Genomic DNA, 19,116 nt, shown 5'->3' on the forward strand with positions numbered 1-19,116 from the left:
GTGTCGAACAGCACCCCGAGGTACTCCAGACGCTGAGCCGGAACCAACCGACTCTTGGAAAGGTTGACCACCCAGCCCAGCGACCGGAGAAACTCCACCACCCGAGCCGTAACCCGGTAGCTTTCCTGCAACGACTTGGCCCGAATTAACCAGTCGTCCAGGTAGGGGTGTACCAGAATGCCCTCCGACCGCAAGGCTGCCGCGACGACCACCATCACCTTGGTGAACGTCCGGGGAGCCGTGGCCAGCCCAAAGGGAAGCGCACAGAACTGATAGTGCCGACCCAAGATCGCAAAGCGCAGGAAACGCTGATGAGAGGTCCGAATAGGAACATGCAAGTAGGCCTCCGTCAGATCGAGAGAAGTGAGAAACTCCCCCGGCTGAACCGCCAGAATGACCGACCGCAGCGTTTCCATACGGAAAGAGGGAACCTTGAGAGCCCTGTTGACCCCTTTCAAATCGAGGATGGGCCGAAAAGTCCCCTCCTTCTTGGGCACCACAAAGTAAATGGAGTACCTGCCCGTGCCCCACTCCGGGGGGGGCACCGGAACTACTGCCCTGAGATCTAGCAAGCGCTGAAGGGTCTGGCGAAAAGCCTGCTTCTTCCCCGGAGTCTGACACGGAGAAGCGAGGAAAAAATCCGGCAGAGAGCGGGCGAACTCCAGGGCATAACCGTCCCGCACCACCTCCAGGACCCACTGATCGGACGTGATCTCGGCCCATTTGGGAAAAAAGTCGCGCAGCCGGGCCCCCACCGGAACCAAGGGGGGCGCCGGCAAGGCGTCATTGTGCAGGACGGGAAGCGGGGGAACCGGCGGAGGGGTTCCCTGCCCCCCGACGGGCCCCCCGAAAGGGCTGCATGCGCTGGAAGAACCGACCCCGGGAAAACCCCGTAGACTGGAAAGAAGCAGCCCCACGCCCAGGGCGATACTTGCGAAATTCCCGCAAACGCCCCCGGGCCGCACCCCCCCGAGACGCCGGGCGGGCACGGTCCTCCGGCAAACGGGGAACTTTCGAGTCCGACAGAGTCTGAATTAACTTATCCAAGTCCTCTCCAAATAAAAACGACCCCCGAAAGGGAAATTTAGTAAGCTTAGCTTTGGACGCAGCATCCGCCGCCCAAGCGCGCAGCCACAACACACGCCTTGCGGCCACGCCAAAAGCCATGGACTTAGCCGAGATCCGCACCAAGTCATACAGAGCATCCGAGAGGAATGAGGCAGCCATCTCAATCTTTGCTACCTCCTGATCCACCAGAGACCAGTCGTCAGACTCTCGATCCAAGACCCGCTCCGCCCACCGAAACACGGCGCGAGCGACCAGTCCCCCACAAATAGCCGCCTGGACCCCAAAGGCAGAGACTTGAAAATTTTGCTTAAGGATGGTCTCCAATTTGCGCTCCTCAGAGTCCCGCAAGGCAGAACCGCCCTCAACAGGCACGGTATGCCGCTTGGAAATAGCCGAGACCACCGCATCCACGACTGGCGAAGCTAACGTAGCCCGATCCCCTTCAGGAATGGGATACAGGCGAGCCATGCTGCGCGCCAGCCGAAACGGCGTCTCCGGCGTTTTCCACTGCTCAAGAATAATATCCCGAATATCCTGATGCATAGGAAAAGAGCGGGAAACGGAACGGATCCCTCGTAACAGAGGGTCCCCCACACGCGGAGTCTCCGGCGGCGCGTCCTCAAAACGCAAAGCCGAAGAAACCTGTTGAATAAGGTCAGGCAGCTCATCTCTCTGAAAAAGGCGCACCACGGACGCCTCGTCACTGGAGAACGGGAAACCCGACAACCCGCCGCCAGCTTCCGTCCCCTCCAGAGGGTCCTGGAATTCCTCAGAAGGGTCCAGGTCCTCCTCCATACCGACACGTTCCTCCGACCACAAATCCTCGTCCCACGACACCCGCGGACGCTTGGACAAGAGAGGCGGCGGAGGGGACGTCACGTCAGACGAGAGAGGCAAAGCCGCAGGGAGCGCGGAGGAAACCCCACCCCCCGAGACCCCCTGGGCGCAACCGGGACCCCCAGCCGCCTGAAAATAGGCTTTGCATAATGAAAAGAAAAAATCAGGGGAAAAACCCCCCGAGGGTCCCAAGGGACTCCCTGCCACAGCAGGGGACCCAGCAGAAACCTGCCCCTGCTTAGACAAAACAGGGGGAAGGTCACCTGAGGTGGAAGACAAAATGGAGGGGCCAGACAGAGAAGATGGCGTCTTTCCCGCCAAAACAGCTCCCTCCACAGCCTGAAGCGGCTGAGAGACCTGAATAGTCTCAGCCGCTAAAACAGGCAAGCCGGCATCAGCTGTCAAAATATCAGCTGAGAGGGAATCCTCTAAAACCCGACCGTCGGCGGCTCGGGGAATCCCTCCGTGGGCGGACGGAGAAGACCGGGCTTCTCCACCGTTCCCTGCCGACTCGCGAGGCACCATCGGCGGGGAGCTCTGGGCGCCTGCAGCCGCTGCCGACGGAGCTCCTCCACCGCACCGGCCTGAACACCGCTTGCACAGGCCGGCCGCGAGTGCCTCGCGTCTGGAGCACAATGAGCACTTTTTCCCTTTAGAAGTGCTCATTGCTCCATACGCGACCTAGCTGTAAAAAAGTGCCGGTTAGTTGAAAAAATACAGTAAAATACAGTTTTCTTAAAGGGATACAACCCTCCAGACCAGCACTACCTCAGGATTTTTTTTTTTTTTTTTACAGAACAGACTCCACAGGCTCTCGAAGCAATATGCCTTGCTTGATTTAGGGGGCAAGGCTTACTGCTGAGGCTCCTCTAAAAAAATATGGGGAGGTGGAGGAAGTGGGGGGAGGGACCCCGCTCGTGACCCGCCGGGTTTGACACCCCCGAGGTCGGACGAACCCCCAAACAGAGTCCGTCCAAGCTCCGTCCGGCTAAAAACAGGGACAATAAACCTCTAAACAAATTCCAACAGCCCTACCAAGGGAGATGGGTACAGATCACTCAACACCTGCTGGAGACTGAAAGAAGACTGAGGGAAATAGAGAGGAGGGGCTAGGATATACTGTCCCAAAGTTTTGTTTTCAGTCTCCACCTGCTGGTCATGATTAGATATATACCCAATCGTAAAGTTAACCTCTACTGGTCTGGAGAGTGCTAAAGAAATGGGCTTATCATACCCTTACTCAGGTCCTCCCTAGCTGAACAGAACATGCCTCCCCCCAAAAAATAAATATTTTTAAGCTACCACTAAGCAGTTAGTGTACACAGATGCAAAATTAAAGTGGAACGCTTTAGCACTTCCCGCTTAGTAAATAGAGCCTAAGGTAGCTATAGTAAGAACAATTTTGCATTTTAAGGTTTGTTAATGTCTGAAAACTGCACCAGATGTAAATTAGTGATTCAGTACATCATTACAAGAAGCAGCTTTCTTGCTTTTCCCATTCTTGCCTGTTTTAAGGACTCCATTGTGAAGTAAATGCTGCTACAGGCTGTAGAAAGTGGCAAGTACTGCTGCGAGACACTCTCCACTTCCTGCATGACAATATCAGTTTCTTCCACCTTCCGAGTGACTTCAGCTGCCTCCTTTTTCAGGTTCTCTAGAGTGGTGATAATGGTGTCATCATCCAGAATACGACCCTTGACTTCATTAAGAGCTTGAAGCAGAGATTTCTCTAACTGTCGCAGACGCAATTGGAATTCACCTAAAGTAAAAAGGAACATTTTTTAAAAACTAACATTCATGGAGAACAGCTACTGAACCAATAAAGTGTGCATTCTTCATGTCACATGCACAAGTTTAATCAAATTGTCTCAATACTGAACAAATGAAATGCAGATGTTTTGAAAGAGAACTTATTATCTAATAACAGAATTTAAATATATTTACCCTGGAGCTTCAGGAGGTCTGATCGCTTTTCATCTACATCAGGTCTTTCAGCCTTCAAGACTTCATTCAAGCACTGGCTCTGTAAGCTGCTGCGTGTCACTGTGAAGTTAACAAATGTGACCCGAGAGCAGAGATCTGGTGGGAACTCAACCTGTCAAACAAATTGCAGGATAAGCTGCTAATTATAGTCCTCTTAACTAGGACCATAGTTTACTCACCCAACTTAGCAGTGTGATTTTTCAGTTCTCTTAAGATCACTTACTTAAATCTGTAAAATAGTTAAACTATTGACTTCCCAAAGAACATGGATGTGTATGTGTATCAAGCTTCATGTCAAAAGAAATGCCATTATTGTTACTGCCCCCCACCAAAAAAAATTCCTTTACCGTTGGATCTCTGGTGGAAAGGAAGATGACGAACGATGGGGACAAGTCTATATCCTGATCACCAAGGGTAATAAGTACTCTGCCTCCAGTTCTGCGAACTTCACGATTTAGTACAGGATTCAAAATGGGATCATAACTCTCCACATCCTACAAAGAAGATTTATTTATTACCCTGTGTATATATATGCACAACAATGGACCCAGCTAGTACAACTCAGCTGCACTGGGACATTGTAAGACCAGAAGTTGGTCAACCACACACAGGGCCATGGATGAAAGGCAATATAAAAGCACAAGGATATAGAAAGAGAGAAATGTGTCCACACCATTAAAGAGCCACAGGACTGTAATTAGAGAGGCATTGTTGTAGAGGACTTGAACCTCTACAACAGTGCTTCTCCACCCTGCCCTGTAAGCATACCTAGCCAGTCACGTTTTCAGGATTACCACAATGATTACGTATCATACAGATTCCCATATAATGGGTATCTGATACATATTCATTGTAGTAATCCAGAAAACCTGACTGGCTAGGTATGCCTACAGGATGGGGTTGAGAAGCACCGCTCTACAGGTAGGAGAGTAAAAAGGGATCAAGGAAGGAATTAAGTGCTGGTTTTGGGCTGTAAAAGTGGAAAGTAATGAGGTTAGAGTGGGAGAGTACAAACATCCTTTGCTATTGCTTGCTTTGGTGAATTTTAACAGATGTATGCTGGTATACTTACAAACACTAATACTAACCTGAACAAGAAGTGGGTTGCCAAATCGCAAAGCACTTTCTAAATTCTTTCTGAAAGCATCGTCCAAAAAGCTAGTACGGGTTATCTTGCGTTCTTTATATTCATTCATAATAAATTCAGTAGCTTGCCCAGAAGGATCAATAATCAGGGGATACCTAGTGAGAGAACATTAGGTACAACTAATATACACATATAGTTGGAAAAAAGTAATGATTTACTTTAGCCTATAACTGAATATGAAAATGTGTTGCTGAGAGTACCAGGAGCTCTGAGCTCTTGCAGCTGCTTCAGGAAAATTCAGCAGTGGTTTACAGATTTGCCAGAAGCTGGACACATGAAAAAAATGTATAGTATACATTAGCATTATAAGCTTGGAGAACACATTTTAACCTAGATTACATGAACATAACGATTTTACCTAATTACAGCTCTCTATAGAGTAATCTCTATAGAGTAAGTGCTGACATCCATGCAAAAGGACTTATTCAGAATTGTAACAAGTCATCTTTCAATAAAATGCTTTGAAAATTAGAGCTAGACCAATGGATCAATGTGCACACAGATGTTATTGCAAATTCTAGAACTATTTCCATGCCTCATCAACATGCCTAAGGAATGTTACAATTTCAATTAAAATAGCTAGGATATTAAAAATATCCCTAATGCCTCCTCACCCTACCCACTTGCCTCCTCCCCAACTCACAACAACCAACCTAATCTATAATCCTCCTAAACTCAATCACCAGCATGTTTCACCCTTACCTAATGTTAAAATCAGCATCCTCCTCTGCCTCAACAAAAGCTCCTGTGGCTCAGTGGTTAAAGGAACTTCTTCCATCTTCCACAGGTCATAGGTTCAAAACTCCACAACCCCCCCTCCCATAGTACCTTAGCAGCTTCTTTTGGGTTCAGGTTGTTGAAAGGATGGTTGCTTGGCCAAGCTAAAAGTTATATTTCTAGTGTTGAATCCAAATATACCACTTAGATCATTGGTATATGCTAATGAAACAAATTTATCATGGAATGTACAGGCAAATATTTGACCCAACATAGCTCCTGAACAGAAAACACAATAGGGCTCAGATTTTAGGAATTGGCAGTTTTGTTTTATGAGATAAATCTGTATTAAGATTGTTGAAAAAAAATTTATGTACATTTTTACCTATATTTTTAATGTCATATATCACAACTGTACATCCTCCAATCTCTTTCTTTCTTGCACCATTTGAAAGAGAAATGTTTTGTCTACAAAAAAACTCACTGAGCCATGTTTGACTCACTAATTCCTAATAGCTTAAAATAGGCCTGGTTTCAACCGGTGTTTAATGATAAATATGTTGGAGATGCATACAGGCACTGTAATAAGAGAAAATCTGAATTGGAAATTTGTGGCTTTCTAGTAACTGTAAATTTTTATTAGGATGAAAAATTAAGGGATGAAAGAACAGTATGGTGAGGAAAGAGTAACAATTTCAAAGACAAATCGTGCTTCAAAATCACTTCAAATGCTGCTCATTAGGCAGATAGCCCGAGTACAATGCCTTGAATTTGCTGAGAATAGCTGTATTGCCTTCCTGTTGAGGTTATCATTGGAGCTTCAAGAACCATATGTTCCTTTGAAACCCACACAGTACTTTTCTTAAAGGGCCGATGAAAGGATTAAGCAGGGCCCTTTGGATGCTAATTTTGAATCATAAGATTATTTCAACTGTAACTTATTAAAGCAAAGCACATTTATATCTAATAAGTTGTCAAGTTAGTAACCCATGGCCCCAAACCTATGTCACAACATTTTTTTTTCTTTATTCGTTTTCATATCTTACAAGTGTATAATATTCAATCAAAAAAAAAAAAATTTTACAAATCACTTGACATTCTTACTTATAATCATCAAAGCATAAAAAGAATCCCTCCCCACCCATTCCATCCATTATTAATAATCCAATTAAAACAAATATCATATATCCCAATCCCACCCTACTTGTATCCTTATATAATAAAAAGGTGTTTAAGGTGTCTGATCATTAGAATATGTAATCAATGGCCCCCAAATCTTTTTAAAATTATGATAGTTTCCTTGCTGTACAGCAAGGCCCTTCATTTTATAAATATGACAGACTGAATTCCACCAAAAGGTATAATTAAGTTTAGAATAATCCTTCCAATTTCTAGTAATATGTTGAATGGCAACCCTCGTCAGTATTAGTAAAAGTTTATTATTATTTGCTGAAATTGGACTCTTAAATCTCAAAGATGTACCAAATAAAATAGTATCGTAGGAAAGGGCAATATGATTGTCTAACAATGAATTAATTTGGGACCAAATTAACTTCCAAAAGGCATTTATATAGGGACAGAAAAAAATTAAATGATCTAAAGTCCCAGTTTCTAAACTACAATGCCAGCATCTATTATACCTAGAGCTATCCAAATTCTGTAAACGAACTGGGGTCCAAAAAGCTCTATGCAACAAAAAGAACAACATTTTATTAAAACTGAAGATATGCAGCTAGGGACCTTTATTGAACTTGCAATGAAACAACTAAATGCCCATCTTGATGGGCCATTTACAAGAGTACGTGAAAGCAGTGGATGTCGTACCCTGAGTTAGCATGGCAACCCCAACGAACTTAGCTACACCATGCAATTTCACACCTCTAGCTCATTTGCATAGTACACAATAGGATGCCAAAGATGCCCCGTTTTTTTACCATTACATGCATACGTGTGTGAATAATGCATGCATTTGAGACCTAACCTCTGGTCAAAGCAAGGCTGGGTCAAATATGAAACAGAATGGCTTTTGTAGCAAAACCCCCCAAAAACCAAAACCCCAAAACAAAACACCATTTCAAGTGATATTAAAAAATAAATAAAATTGGATGATGTACAGTTGAGATATTTGCACTCCCAAAATGGCCAAAATTTGTATAAAGCACTAATATCATTTCTTTGTGCAATTATATCTTTGCTTCCAACTAGCTGCAAAGCCTCTTAATGTAAATCTTATGTGCATGTCATGAGCCATGACTGCTGGAACAATTATGACTTGAATCAAAATACAGGTCAGGAGCAATGAGGAGTCAAAGCAAGCATTACATTTCTTTTATAACATTTTGCCTACTTTTTCTGGCTCACACAAGGGGAGGGGAGGTAAACTAATGTTACATTCCAAACTTTACACATGATGTTAGTATTAATCCACAAAATTTCAATTCTCAGAGGCTTTGTTGGGCTTTATGGCTGGACAAAGTTGCCATTGTGTGTAACGCAGAGCATAGTATATGCTCCGAAAGTGACCTACATTCGACAATCTCTAAGTCTCAAACCAATAGAGATCCAGATGAAGGGAACATCCACACATAATTTTATTCAATTTGGAGGAGGTTGAGTGGGGATGATTTTCAATATTGGACCACTTGACATAGAATGATCCAAAGAGCAATTGGGGCATTGGGCAGTAAAATGTCAAAATTAGTCCTCTCCAGCTCCCCTTTCTTAATGAGAATTTATCATTGCTTGTTTCAAAGCAATTGGGAAACAAACTCAATTCGGAGAGACATTCATTATACCAGTGAATCTCAAACTGTTTGCTGTGGTGAAATTCTGGGTATGCCACAAGAGTACATGAGTCCGCTGGCGCCGGCACCTCTCCTCCTCTCTGTTCCCTTCGATGTAGTAATTTCAGGGTTAGAAAATAGATAGATTTCCAAAACTCAGCAGTTTGTCTGGGTTTTTGGAAGTCCCCAAGCTCAGAGCCCGCGTCTGGAGGGTCTCCACACATGTGCAGACATTGACATGATGTCAAGTGTACACGTGATGTCACTGCATCTGCGTCCACACATGCGCGGAGGCCCTCCAAGTGCAGGCCTGAGTTTGGTGTGCTGGAGCAGAAAATGTTTGCAAGTCACTGCATTAGACTATGCAACAGAACCATTAACCCTTAAAAATTTCACTGGGAATGGGTAAGGCCAAGATGATGAAATCCCCTGCATCTCCTTTTTCTACCCACTGAAATATTCTCCTACTTTATGCTCCCCCTCTCCATAATCTGTAACTATACAAAACTTTAAATTTCTCCCACAAGAACCAAACTGGCAGCAGTCAATTTTACTCCGTCTAAATTCTGCTTGGTAGAATTTCTTAATTCCTTCAAAAGGCAGAGCCACTGTGATCTATTCCTCGATGTTAAACCACTGGCCACAAACTTCTTCCTGCCCTTAAACTCGCAAGTAATTCTTACTTTCTTCCATCTGCTCTCCAGGTATCTACTATCTTGTTTTAGCAAGAGCAATCCAAGATGAAACCATTTCATTCTTCTCCTACTGGGGTCAATTGTCAATTCATTTTCCAGTGCTAATTTACCTAAATTTACCTTAAATTTCTTATTTCCATTTCACTATCTGCTCATCTACTCATTAGCCTTCTAAATGTACAAATATTAGCCTGTTAATTTTTGATGTTCCTTAGGTTCTCTCTCAAGATATACCACATCCACTTATAGCTGTTTTGTTTGCTCACACAAAAAAAATACTCCCGTTTCTAAAATTCACTTGTTTCTTAGTCAGTATGGTATAATGATTATGAAAAACAAAGTGTTTTGTAATAACATATACCTATTAAATCGTTTTAGCATAATTGCGTTTTCCGTGCACAGATCATCTGCAGGTAAAGAGTTTGCTTGCCAGCGAAGGCGCTCATCTGCATTAGAGAGGTACTCTGTTCTTGCAATGTCGGTGCGGAACTGAAACAAAAATATATGCAAATTTACTGATCATACATTACAAACTTAACAGTCATGCTGGGCATGTCAATGATTCAAACTGTTGAGGAATTTCTGAAATTTACAGGTGCGATGGATAAGGTGTCAGAAAATTAAGGTTGAGAATGAATTAAAATAAGGTGTCTAATAAAGATTTGAGATTCAGATGGATCTATAGTGACACAGTCTGAGGCAACTGTAATTAAGGATTGATTCTACATTTCAGCTAATGTTAGGAAGTTCAGAAGGTTGATTTTGTGACTCTTATGAGACAGATTTATGTACTATTCTTATCCATGGGGATAAGGTTCTCAGAGGAACAGAAAATTTGGGTGTTTTACAGAGAATCTGTTTCTTATAGATTAGAAAATACAATACTAATTTGAAGGTCATAAAGAAGTTAAGATGTGTTTGCAGGAAGTAGGGCTTTTACTGACATGATTGATAATATGGAGAGATCAAAGATCAAGGGCGATTTAGGAAGAAAAGTGGAACACTGTCACCTGCTGGGTTAAAAACTTAACAGAATGGACTTTTAATGTTAACATTGACGCAAGGCATTTTTGGAAAGGAAGTCATGTGATCAACTGTGTCATTGTATTCTAAAGCATGATAATTACTACAAATGATGTCACATAAGATATAAAACTGTTTGCCTTGTTTTCTCTCTTTGAAGAGCACTGAAATTCGGAGGGCTTGCTCTTCCCAGGCTATGGAAGCTTTGTCAATAAACGGAGAAATTAGGTTCTTACCTGCTAATTTACTTTCTTTTAGCTTCTCCAGACCAGTAGAGGTTAATCTTTACAAATGGGTATATATCCAATCATGACCAGCAGGTAGAGACTGAAAACAAAACTGTGGGACAGTATATAATATACTCCTTTCTCTATTTACCTCAGTCTGCCGAATAGCCAAGCAGAACCAAGAACTGGAAAACAGAAAGAAAACAATACTCCGAACAGGAGTAACAACTAACATACCCAAATGCTGTTAGAAAATGCAGAGGAGAAATACCAGAAGGAAAATGGTCCCCACAGCTCGCCAGCTAAGCCAGCCGAGCCACAGCCGCTGTTCTTTAATTCTCCCCGGCCCTAGAAAAATACTAGAACCCGCAGTCAAAAACAAAAACTGCCCGCGAAACAGCCCCAACAACAACAACAACAGACAGGGTGGGGACCTCTACTGGTCTGGAGAAGCTAAAAGAAAGTAAATTAGCAGGTAAGAACCTAATTTCTCCTTCTTTAGCACTCTCCAGACCAGTAGAGGTTAATCTTTACAAATGGGACGTACCAAAGCAGTCCCTCTCATGGGCGGGACCCCCACAGGGCCGATACCAGAACACGCTCACCGAACACCACGTCCCGACGCGCATGAACATCTACCCGATAATGTCGAACAAAGGAATGCAAGGAGGACCAAACCGCAGCCTTACAAATATCCACTGGAGGCACGAGCGACGACTCAGCCCAAGAAGCTGCCTGACCCCGAGTGGAATGAGCCTTGAGAAACTCCGGAACGGGCTTCTGTCTCAGAAGATAAGTGGAAGCAATCATCTCCTTGATCCAGCGCGCAATAGTAGCCTTAGAAGCGCCAGCCCCCCGACGAGGACCCGCCAGAAGGACAAAGAGATGATCGGATTTCCGGACTTCCTGGGTCCGCTGCACATAAGAGTGAAGGACCCGACCGACATCCAACTTGCGCAGCTGCCGTTGCTCAGAAGAGCCCTCCCGACTATCCAAGACTGGGAGGACCACCGATTGATTGACATGAAAAAGAGAAACTACTTTCGGCAGAAAGGAAGGAACAGGCCGCAAGACAACCCGCTCCCTAGAAAACTCCAAGAAGGGAGCCCTACAAGAGAAAGCCTGTAGCTCAGAAATACGCCTAGAAGAAGTAATGGCCACCAAAAAGACCGCCTTCAGTGTAAGGTCCTTCAAAAAGCAGCCGTCCAACGGCTCGAAAGGCGGGCGCACGAAAACAGAGAGAACCAGATTGAGATCCCAAGATGGAACAGAGGGCCGTATGGGAGGCCTGAGCAACTTGGCCACCCGCAAAAAGCGAATCACATCAGGAATGGCCGACAAACGCTGACCTGTCACCAACCCTAGAAAAGCCGACAGGGCCGCAAGTTGAACCCGGAGAGAAGACCAAGCCAGGCATCTATCCAGGCCATCCTGCAAGAACTCTTGAATGGTAGGCAGGGAAGCGCGAAAAGAGACCACTCCCCGCGCCCGGCACCACCCCTCAAAGAGACACCAAACCCGCACATAAGCCCGAGAGGTAGAAAGCCTCCAGGACCCCAAGAGCTTAGAGATCACCTTATCTAAATATCCCTTCTTACTAAGGCGACCCCTTTCAAGAGCCAAGTCGTAAAACAGAAGGAAGACGGGTCGAACATGGGAATGGGACCCTGCGTCAGAAGATCGTCCAAGAGAGGCAGAGGAAGAGGATCCGCCACCAGATGCCTCACCAGATCCGCGTACCACGGACGTCGAGGCCAATCCGGAGTCACCAGAACCACCAGACCCGGATGGTGAACAATGCGAAGAAGTACTCTGCCCACTAATGGCCAAGGAGGGAACACATACAACAGCCCCTCCGTTGGCCATAGTTGGACCAGAGCATCCAGACCCTCGGCCAGACTGTCCCTGCGATGACTGAAGAAGCGGGGCACTTTGGCATTGCCACTCATGGCCATCAGGTCCATCAGGGGCCGCCCCCAAGCCTGCACTATCAACTGAAAAGCCACGGAGCCGAGACACCACTCTCCTGGATCCAAGAAGTGACGACTGAGAAAGTCCGCCTGAACATTTTCTACCCCAGCAATGTGAGAGGCCGAGAGGTCCAGAAGATGGGACTCCGCCCAAATCATGAGCCGAGCCGCCTCCTGCACCACCTGAGTTCTCTTGGTGCCCCCCTGACGATTGACATAAACCACTGCCGTGGCATTGTCCGACAGGACTCTGACCGACTTGCCCAACAAAAGGGAGCGGAAAGCTAACAGCGCCAGACAGACCGCTCTGGTCTCCAACACGTTGATCGACCAGGAGGCCTCATCCGTGAACCAGGTGCCCTGAGCTGAGTGACCCAAACACTGAGCCCCCCAACCGAGGAGACTCGCATCCGTAAGGAGCACCGTCCACTGCGGGAGTTCCAGACCCACCCCCTGAACCTGGTGAGGGGTCTGGAGCCACCAACGCAGACTGCAGCGCGCCACGCCTCGCAGGGGGACAGGAACATCCAAACCGTGCCTCTGGGGTGACCACCTCTGGAGCAAAGCATACTGAAGAGGACGCATGTGGGCCCGCGCCCACCTCACCACGTCCAGGGACGCCGCCATCGACCCCAAGACTTGGAGGAAATCTCGCGCCCGAGGACACCGGGACGCCAAAAGAAGGCGAATCTGAGATTGCAATTTGCTTACCCGGGCCTCTGGAAGGAAGACCTTCCCCAAGGAGGTGTCGAACAGAACCCCAAGGTACTCCAGACGCTGAGCCGGGACCAACCGACTCTTGGAAAGTTTGACCACCCAGCCCAGCGACCGGAGAAACTCCACCACCCGAGCCGTAACCCGGGAGCTCTCCTGCAACGACTTTGCCCGAATCAACCAGTCGTCCAGGTAGGGGTGCACCAGCAAGGCCACCGCGACGACCACCATCACCTTGGTGAACGTCCGGGGAGCCGTGGCCAGACCACAGGGAAGCGCACAGAACTGATAGTGCCGACCCAAGATCGTAAAGCGAAGGAAGCGCTGATGAGAGGCCCGAATGGGAACATGCAAGTAGGCCTCCGTCAGATCGAGAGAAGTGAGAAACTCCCCCGGCTGAACCACTAGAATGACCGACTGCAGAGTTTCCATGCGATAAGAGGGAATCTTGAGAGCCCTGTTGACCCCCTTCAAATCCAGGATGGGCCGAAAAGTCCCCTCCTTCTTGGGCACCACAAAGTAAATTGAGTACCTGCCGGTGCCCCACTCCAGAGGGGGCACTGGAACAACTGCCTAGCAAGCGCTGAAGGGTCTGGCGAAAAGCCTGCGTCTTCCAAGGAGCCTGACAGGGAGAGGCTAGGAAAAGGTCCGGCAGAGAGCGGGCGAACTCCAGGGCATAATCGTTCCGCACCACCTCCAGGACCCACTGATCGGACGTGATCTCGGCCCATTTGGGAAAAAATTTGCGCAGCCGGGCCCCCACCGGAACCAAAGGGGGCGCCGGCAAGGAGGCATTTTGCAGGACGGGAAGTGGGGGAACCGGCGGAGGGATTCCCTGCCCCCCGAAAGGGCTGCATGCGCTGGAAAAACCGACCCTGGGAAAACCCTGGAGCCGGGAAAGAAGCAGCCCCACGCCCAGGGCGATACTTGCGGAACTCCCGCAAACGCCCCCAGGCAGTGCCACCCCGAGACGCCGGGCGGGCACGGTCCTCAGGCAGACGGGGCACCTTTGAGTCCGTCAGAGTCTGAAGCAACTTATCTAATTCCTCCCCAAACAAAAAAGACCCCCGGAAGGGAAATTTAGTAAGTTTAGCTTTGGACGCAGCATCCGCCGACCAAGCGCGAAGCCACTAAATACGCCGCGTGGCCACGCCAAAGGCCATAGACTTAGCCGAGATCCGCACTAAGTCATAAAGAGCATCCGAGAGGAACGAGGCAGCCATCTCAATCTTCGCCACCTCCTGATCCACCAAAGACCAGTCATCAGACTCCCGATCCAGGACACGCTCAGCCCACCGAAACACGGCGCGAGCCACCAGCCCCCCACAACTAGCCGCCTGGACCCCAAAGGCAGAGACCTGAAAATTTTGTTTAAGAATGTTCTCCAACTTGCGCTCCTCAGAGTCCCGCAAGGCAGAATCGCCCTCAACAGGCACGGTATGCCACTTAGAAATCGCCGAGACCACCGCGTCTACGACTGGATGGGATGGGATACAAACGAGCCATGACGCGTGCCAAACGAAACGGCGCCTCCGGCGTTTTCCACTGCTCCAGTACAATATCCTGAGGCATGGGAAAAGAGCGGGAAACGGTACGGATCCCCGAAGCAGAGGGTCCCCCACACGCGGAGTCTCCGGCGGCACATCCTCAAAACGCAACACCGAAGAAACCTGTTGAATCAGGTCCGGTAGCTCATCTCTATGAAAAAGGCGCACCACGGACGCCTCTTTGCCGGAAGACGGGAAACCCGACAACCGCTGCCAGCGGCCGTCCCCTCGAGAGGGTCCTGGAAATCCTCAAAAGGGTCCAGGTCCTCATCCAGACCGACACGCTCCTCAGACCATAAATCCTCATCCCAAGACACCCGCGGACGCTTGGACGAGGGAGGAGGAGGGGCGCCACAACAGACGAGAGAGGCAAAGCCGCAGGGAGCGCGGAGGAAACCCCACTCCCCGAAACCTCCTGAGCGCATTTAGGACCCCCAGCCGCCTGAAAATAGGCTCTGCACAAAGAAAAAATAAATCAGGGGAAAAACCCCCCGGGGGTCCCAAGGGACTCCCTGCCACAGCAGGGGACCCAGCAGAAACCTGCCCCTGTTTTTCCAATACAGGGGGAAGGTCACCTGAGGTTGCAGACAAAATGGAGGGGCCAGACTGTGAAAATGGCGACTTTCCTGCCAAAAATGCTCCCTCCATAGCCTGTAGCAGCTGAGAAGCCTGAACAGTCCCAGCCGCTAAAACAGGCAAGTCGGCATCAGCTGTCAAAAAATCAGCTGAGAGGGAATCCTTCAGGGAATCCCTCCGTGGGCGGTTGGGGAAGACCGGGTTCCCCACTGCTCCCAGCCGACTCGTGAGGCACCATCGGCGGGGAGCTCTGGGCGCCTGCAGCCGCTGCCGACGGAGCTCCACCACCTCACCGGCCCAAACTACCGATTTCAGTCCGGCCGCAAGTGCCTCACGGCTGGACCTAATTGTGTCCCACTCCCCCGGAGAAGGGCACAATTGCTCCATACGCGACCTAGCTAGAAACAAAGTGCCGGTTAGAAGAAAAAATACAGTAAAAAACAGTAACCTGACAGGGAAGCAACCCTTCAGACCGGCACTACCTCAGGATTTTTTTTTTTTTTTACAGAACAGACTCCACAGGCTCTCGAAACAATATGCCTTGCTTGATTTAGGGGACTTACTGCTGAGGCTCCTCTAAAAAAATGTGGGGAGGTGGAGGAAGTGGGGGGAGGGACCCTGCTCGAGGCCCGCCAGGTTTGAAACCCCCGAGGTCGGACGGACCCCCAAACAGGGCCCGCCCAAGCTCCGTCCGGCCAAAAACAGGGACTATAAACCCCCTAAACAAATTCCAACAGCCCTACCAAGGGAGATGGGTACAGATCACTCAACACCTGCTGGAGACTGAAAGAAGACTGAGGTAAATAGAGAAGGGAGTATATTATATACTGTCCCACAGTTTTGTTTTCAGTCTCCACCTGCTGGTCATGATTGGATATATACCCATTTGTAAAGATTAACCTCTACTGGTCTGGAGAGTGCTAAAGAATATTTGTTTTTACATGGCTTTTCCTCGTCTGTTATTTGAATTCACAGAACGGAGTCTCTAGCCCAATCATGTGGGAAAGAAAATCCATTCTGGCAATTCTTTTGGCCTTGATGTTCAAGTCTCCAGACTACTTGAACAAAACCCAGCAAATTCCACAGCAGTACTGTGCACTGCCTAAACACAAAGCTTGTTTCAAGTCTGCTGGACACAAGTGAAATCAAATACTTGAACTAGTCTAAATCACTAATCCAAGACATCTTATAAATACTACGAGTACTAGTTAAACACAAAGGACTAGATTCACTAAGCCCACCGATCGTGTCCCGACCACTTTGCGACCCCGACCCGATTCACTAACCTTCCTCCCGCACCCGATCAGCACATATAGATGAGGGGAAACAGCATGCAAAGTAGGAAGGGCCTCGATTCACTAAACAAAGTCAGGAACACCAACTGGGCTGGCCAATCAAAAAAGAAGCGACTACTGAGGACCAGTCACTCACGTCCTTTCCTGCCCTTTGCCGCCCTGAAAAAACCCTGCTCTCTGCCACCCCAGCTCTCCTGCCACCCCAACTCTCCTACTCTGCCGCCCTTCCCTGCAGTGCGAGCCTGTGGTTTTATCCCGCTTTAAACCACGGGTTCGCGAGTAAAAAAGTCAAAAAATAAAAAAGCTAAATTTTGTTCACGGACAGCAAGCGCATGCGCAGACCATCTACAGGCAAAGATGGTCTGTGCATGTGTCAGGATTGCTCAGCAGCAATTTGTGTCGTCAGTGTGGGGCATGCCTCCGAATGCCCCCATTTGTATGAGGATGCGTTGTGGATCAGTAGCCCAGCCAAGGATCAGATCGCCCACGGAGCGGGAAGGTTAGTGAATCTAGGTCAAAATCTTGGAATCACATTTTGTGAAGAGGTGCGATACCAAACTAGAATCTTTAGTTGGCAATGAGAAGAGTCAAATTTACCTGGTTTCAAATTAGACAGCTTAAGACATTTACCAACTAGAAGACAGATTTCCTTTCTTCTCCCTTCCTTTCTAATTGTTAGAATCATCCTCAACCCCAGAGCTGATTGGGTGGGATATAGACAGGAAAGACTAAAGCAGAATCATCCTCAACCTCAGAACTGATTGGGTGGGATATAGACAGGAAAGACTAAAGCAAGAGACCAGAAAAAAAATCTATTTACCTGGATATTGGCTTGCTGCAAATGATGAGACCATGTAGTGAACAGGTTCTGTCGCATTTGTTGATCAAAGTAACCAGCATAAGCAATAAAAGCAGCTGACAGCAAACAGTCTCCAGCAATAGTGGACATCTGGTTCTTGAATGTTTCGCTTGTTTTTTCCCACCTATCCCGTTCAGCAGACAAGCTCTTTAACAAAGCTGTACTGCGATTCACCTGTAAGTTTTCAAAATGCATGGTTAGAAGAGAAAGCTACCAATACTTGCTACAGAGAACACACTGTTGGGAAGAAATGAAACATGATGCACTCTATTTACTGTTGTTTTCCCTACTCATGGCAATTGCTGGAAACCTGAAATTTTCCGACCGTGTCCAACCTACAGAACTTGCTACAAATATTGATACCAGAGACAGTCTCTTAAATTAGACGGCATCTTAGTCACAGACAATGGAGGGTTAAGTGTTTTGCCCAAGGTCACAAGGAGCTGCAGTGGAAATCAAACCCAGTGCCTGAGATTCTAGCGCATGAGCCAATAGACTACCCCTCCACTCCATTAAGTCTTAGCTACCAAATTCTAGACCAGTGTCTTGCAAACTTTGTCGAGCCAGGGCACACTAAACATAGTGGCCGCGGCTCAAGGCATCCCGGAAGTATGCGACATCAATGCAATGACATCACACGCATGCGTGCCGTCATTACGTGAATGTCTGCGCAAGCGCAAAGGAACTCTTGATGTGCCCTGAGCTGCCAGTAGAGGGATAGGTGCCAGCAGGGAAGACATGTGGAAAGAAGGAGAGGCACTGATGCTGGCTGATTGCCTACATCGTGCGAGGCATGTCCTGCAGGCAAGTCAGCCGGCACCTCTTTCTCTCCAGCATCTCACAGCACACCTGAAATTTCAGGAGGCACACAATTTGCGATACACTGTTCTAGACCATACAAGCTTTACTAGATTCCTCATGAGCATAGCTACCATTGAGCAAACATAGCAAAAAGCTGGGGGCTGCTTGATAAGGACCAACTCCTTTATTCAGACTGGAATGCAGATATCAATACAAGAAAGAGAATGATAAAGAAGAGGAGACAGTGGATGCTGCGGATGGGTAGGCTGGATGGACCATTTGGCTTTTATCTGCTGTCATGTTTCTAATAGCAGCACAGGGCCTTAAGAATCGATATGTATGATAGAGGTCTACCCCAATTCCTCAGATCTAAAATGCAAGCATGCACTTGGGTTCTAAAGGCCCCACATTGGATTTTGGGTAAATTCATATCAACTGGTCCAATTTCAAGGAGGGTTCACACTTGATATCTTCTGCAGATAAGAGAGACCCAAATAAAGGGGCCCCTAACTCTAGGCCTGATTGAGAGCATGCCCCAAAACTTTGGATATCTTCATTAGAGGTCCCAACGTATCACCTGAAAAAATGTCAGCAATTTCTGAGATGGATGAGTGGGAAGTTCTGGACCTCTTGATACAGAAAGACCCTTTTTTGTTTCTGCTTCAGGCACGAGAGTAGTAGTGTTGGGAGTAATGTAATGGAACATGCTAGACATGAGGCATGTGGAAGAGGAGATGGGGGGAAATGGATAACTGGTGTGATGCAGGGAAATGGGTACGAAAGAATAAAAGGTTGAGTTGCCAGATATAACGTAAGGGAAGAGAGGGGAATAATTGACATGGAGGGAGGGGAAAGATGTTGGACATAGATGTGA

The 19,116-nt window shown here is 47.5% G+C and overlaps 1 protein-coding gene across 1 annotated transcript in view; it reads right to left on the reverse strand.

The window, feature by feature from the left end:
* Positions 1–19,116, reverse strand: part of DYNC1H1 (dynein cytoplasmic 1 heavy chain 1) — a 312,112-nt gene that overhangs the window by 91,730 nt on the left and 201,266 nt on the right. Inside the window, exons 55-60 of the mRNA XM_033953397.1 lie at positions 17,403–17,615; positions 9,592–9,719; positions 4,977–5,130; positions 4,236–4,382; positions 3,850–4,000; positions 3,411–3,664 (exon numbers count right to left, since the gene is read on the reverse strand). Of these exons, the coding sequence (XP_033809288.1) occupies positions 3,411–3,664; positions 3,850–4,000; positions 4,236–4,382; positions 4,977–5,130; positions 9,592–9,719; positions 17,403–17,615 (1,047 nt within the window). The remainder of the gene's footprint in view (positions 1–3,410; positions 3,665–3,849; positions 4,001–4,235; positions 4,383–4,976; positions 5,131–9,591; positions 9,720–17,402; positions 17,616–19,116) is intronic.

This window comes from Geotrypetes seraphini, chromosome 7, assembly GCF_902459505.1.
Source record: "Geotrypetes seraphini chromosome 7, aGeoSer1.1, whole genome shotgun sequence".
In the NCBI taxonomy this organism is placed as follows: domain Eukaryota; kingdom Metazoa; phylum Chordata; class Amphibia; order Gymnophiona; family Dermophiidae; genus Geotrypetes; species Geotrypetes seraphini.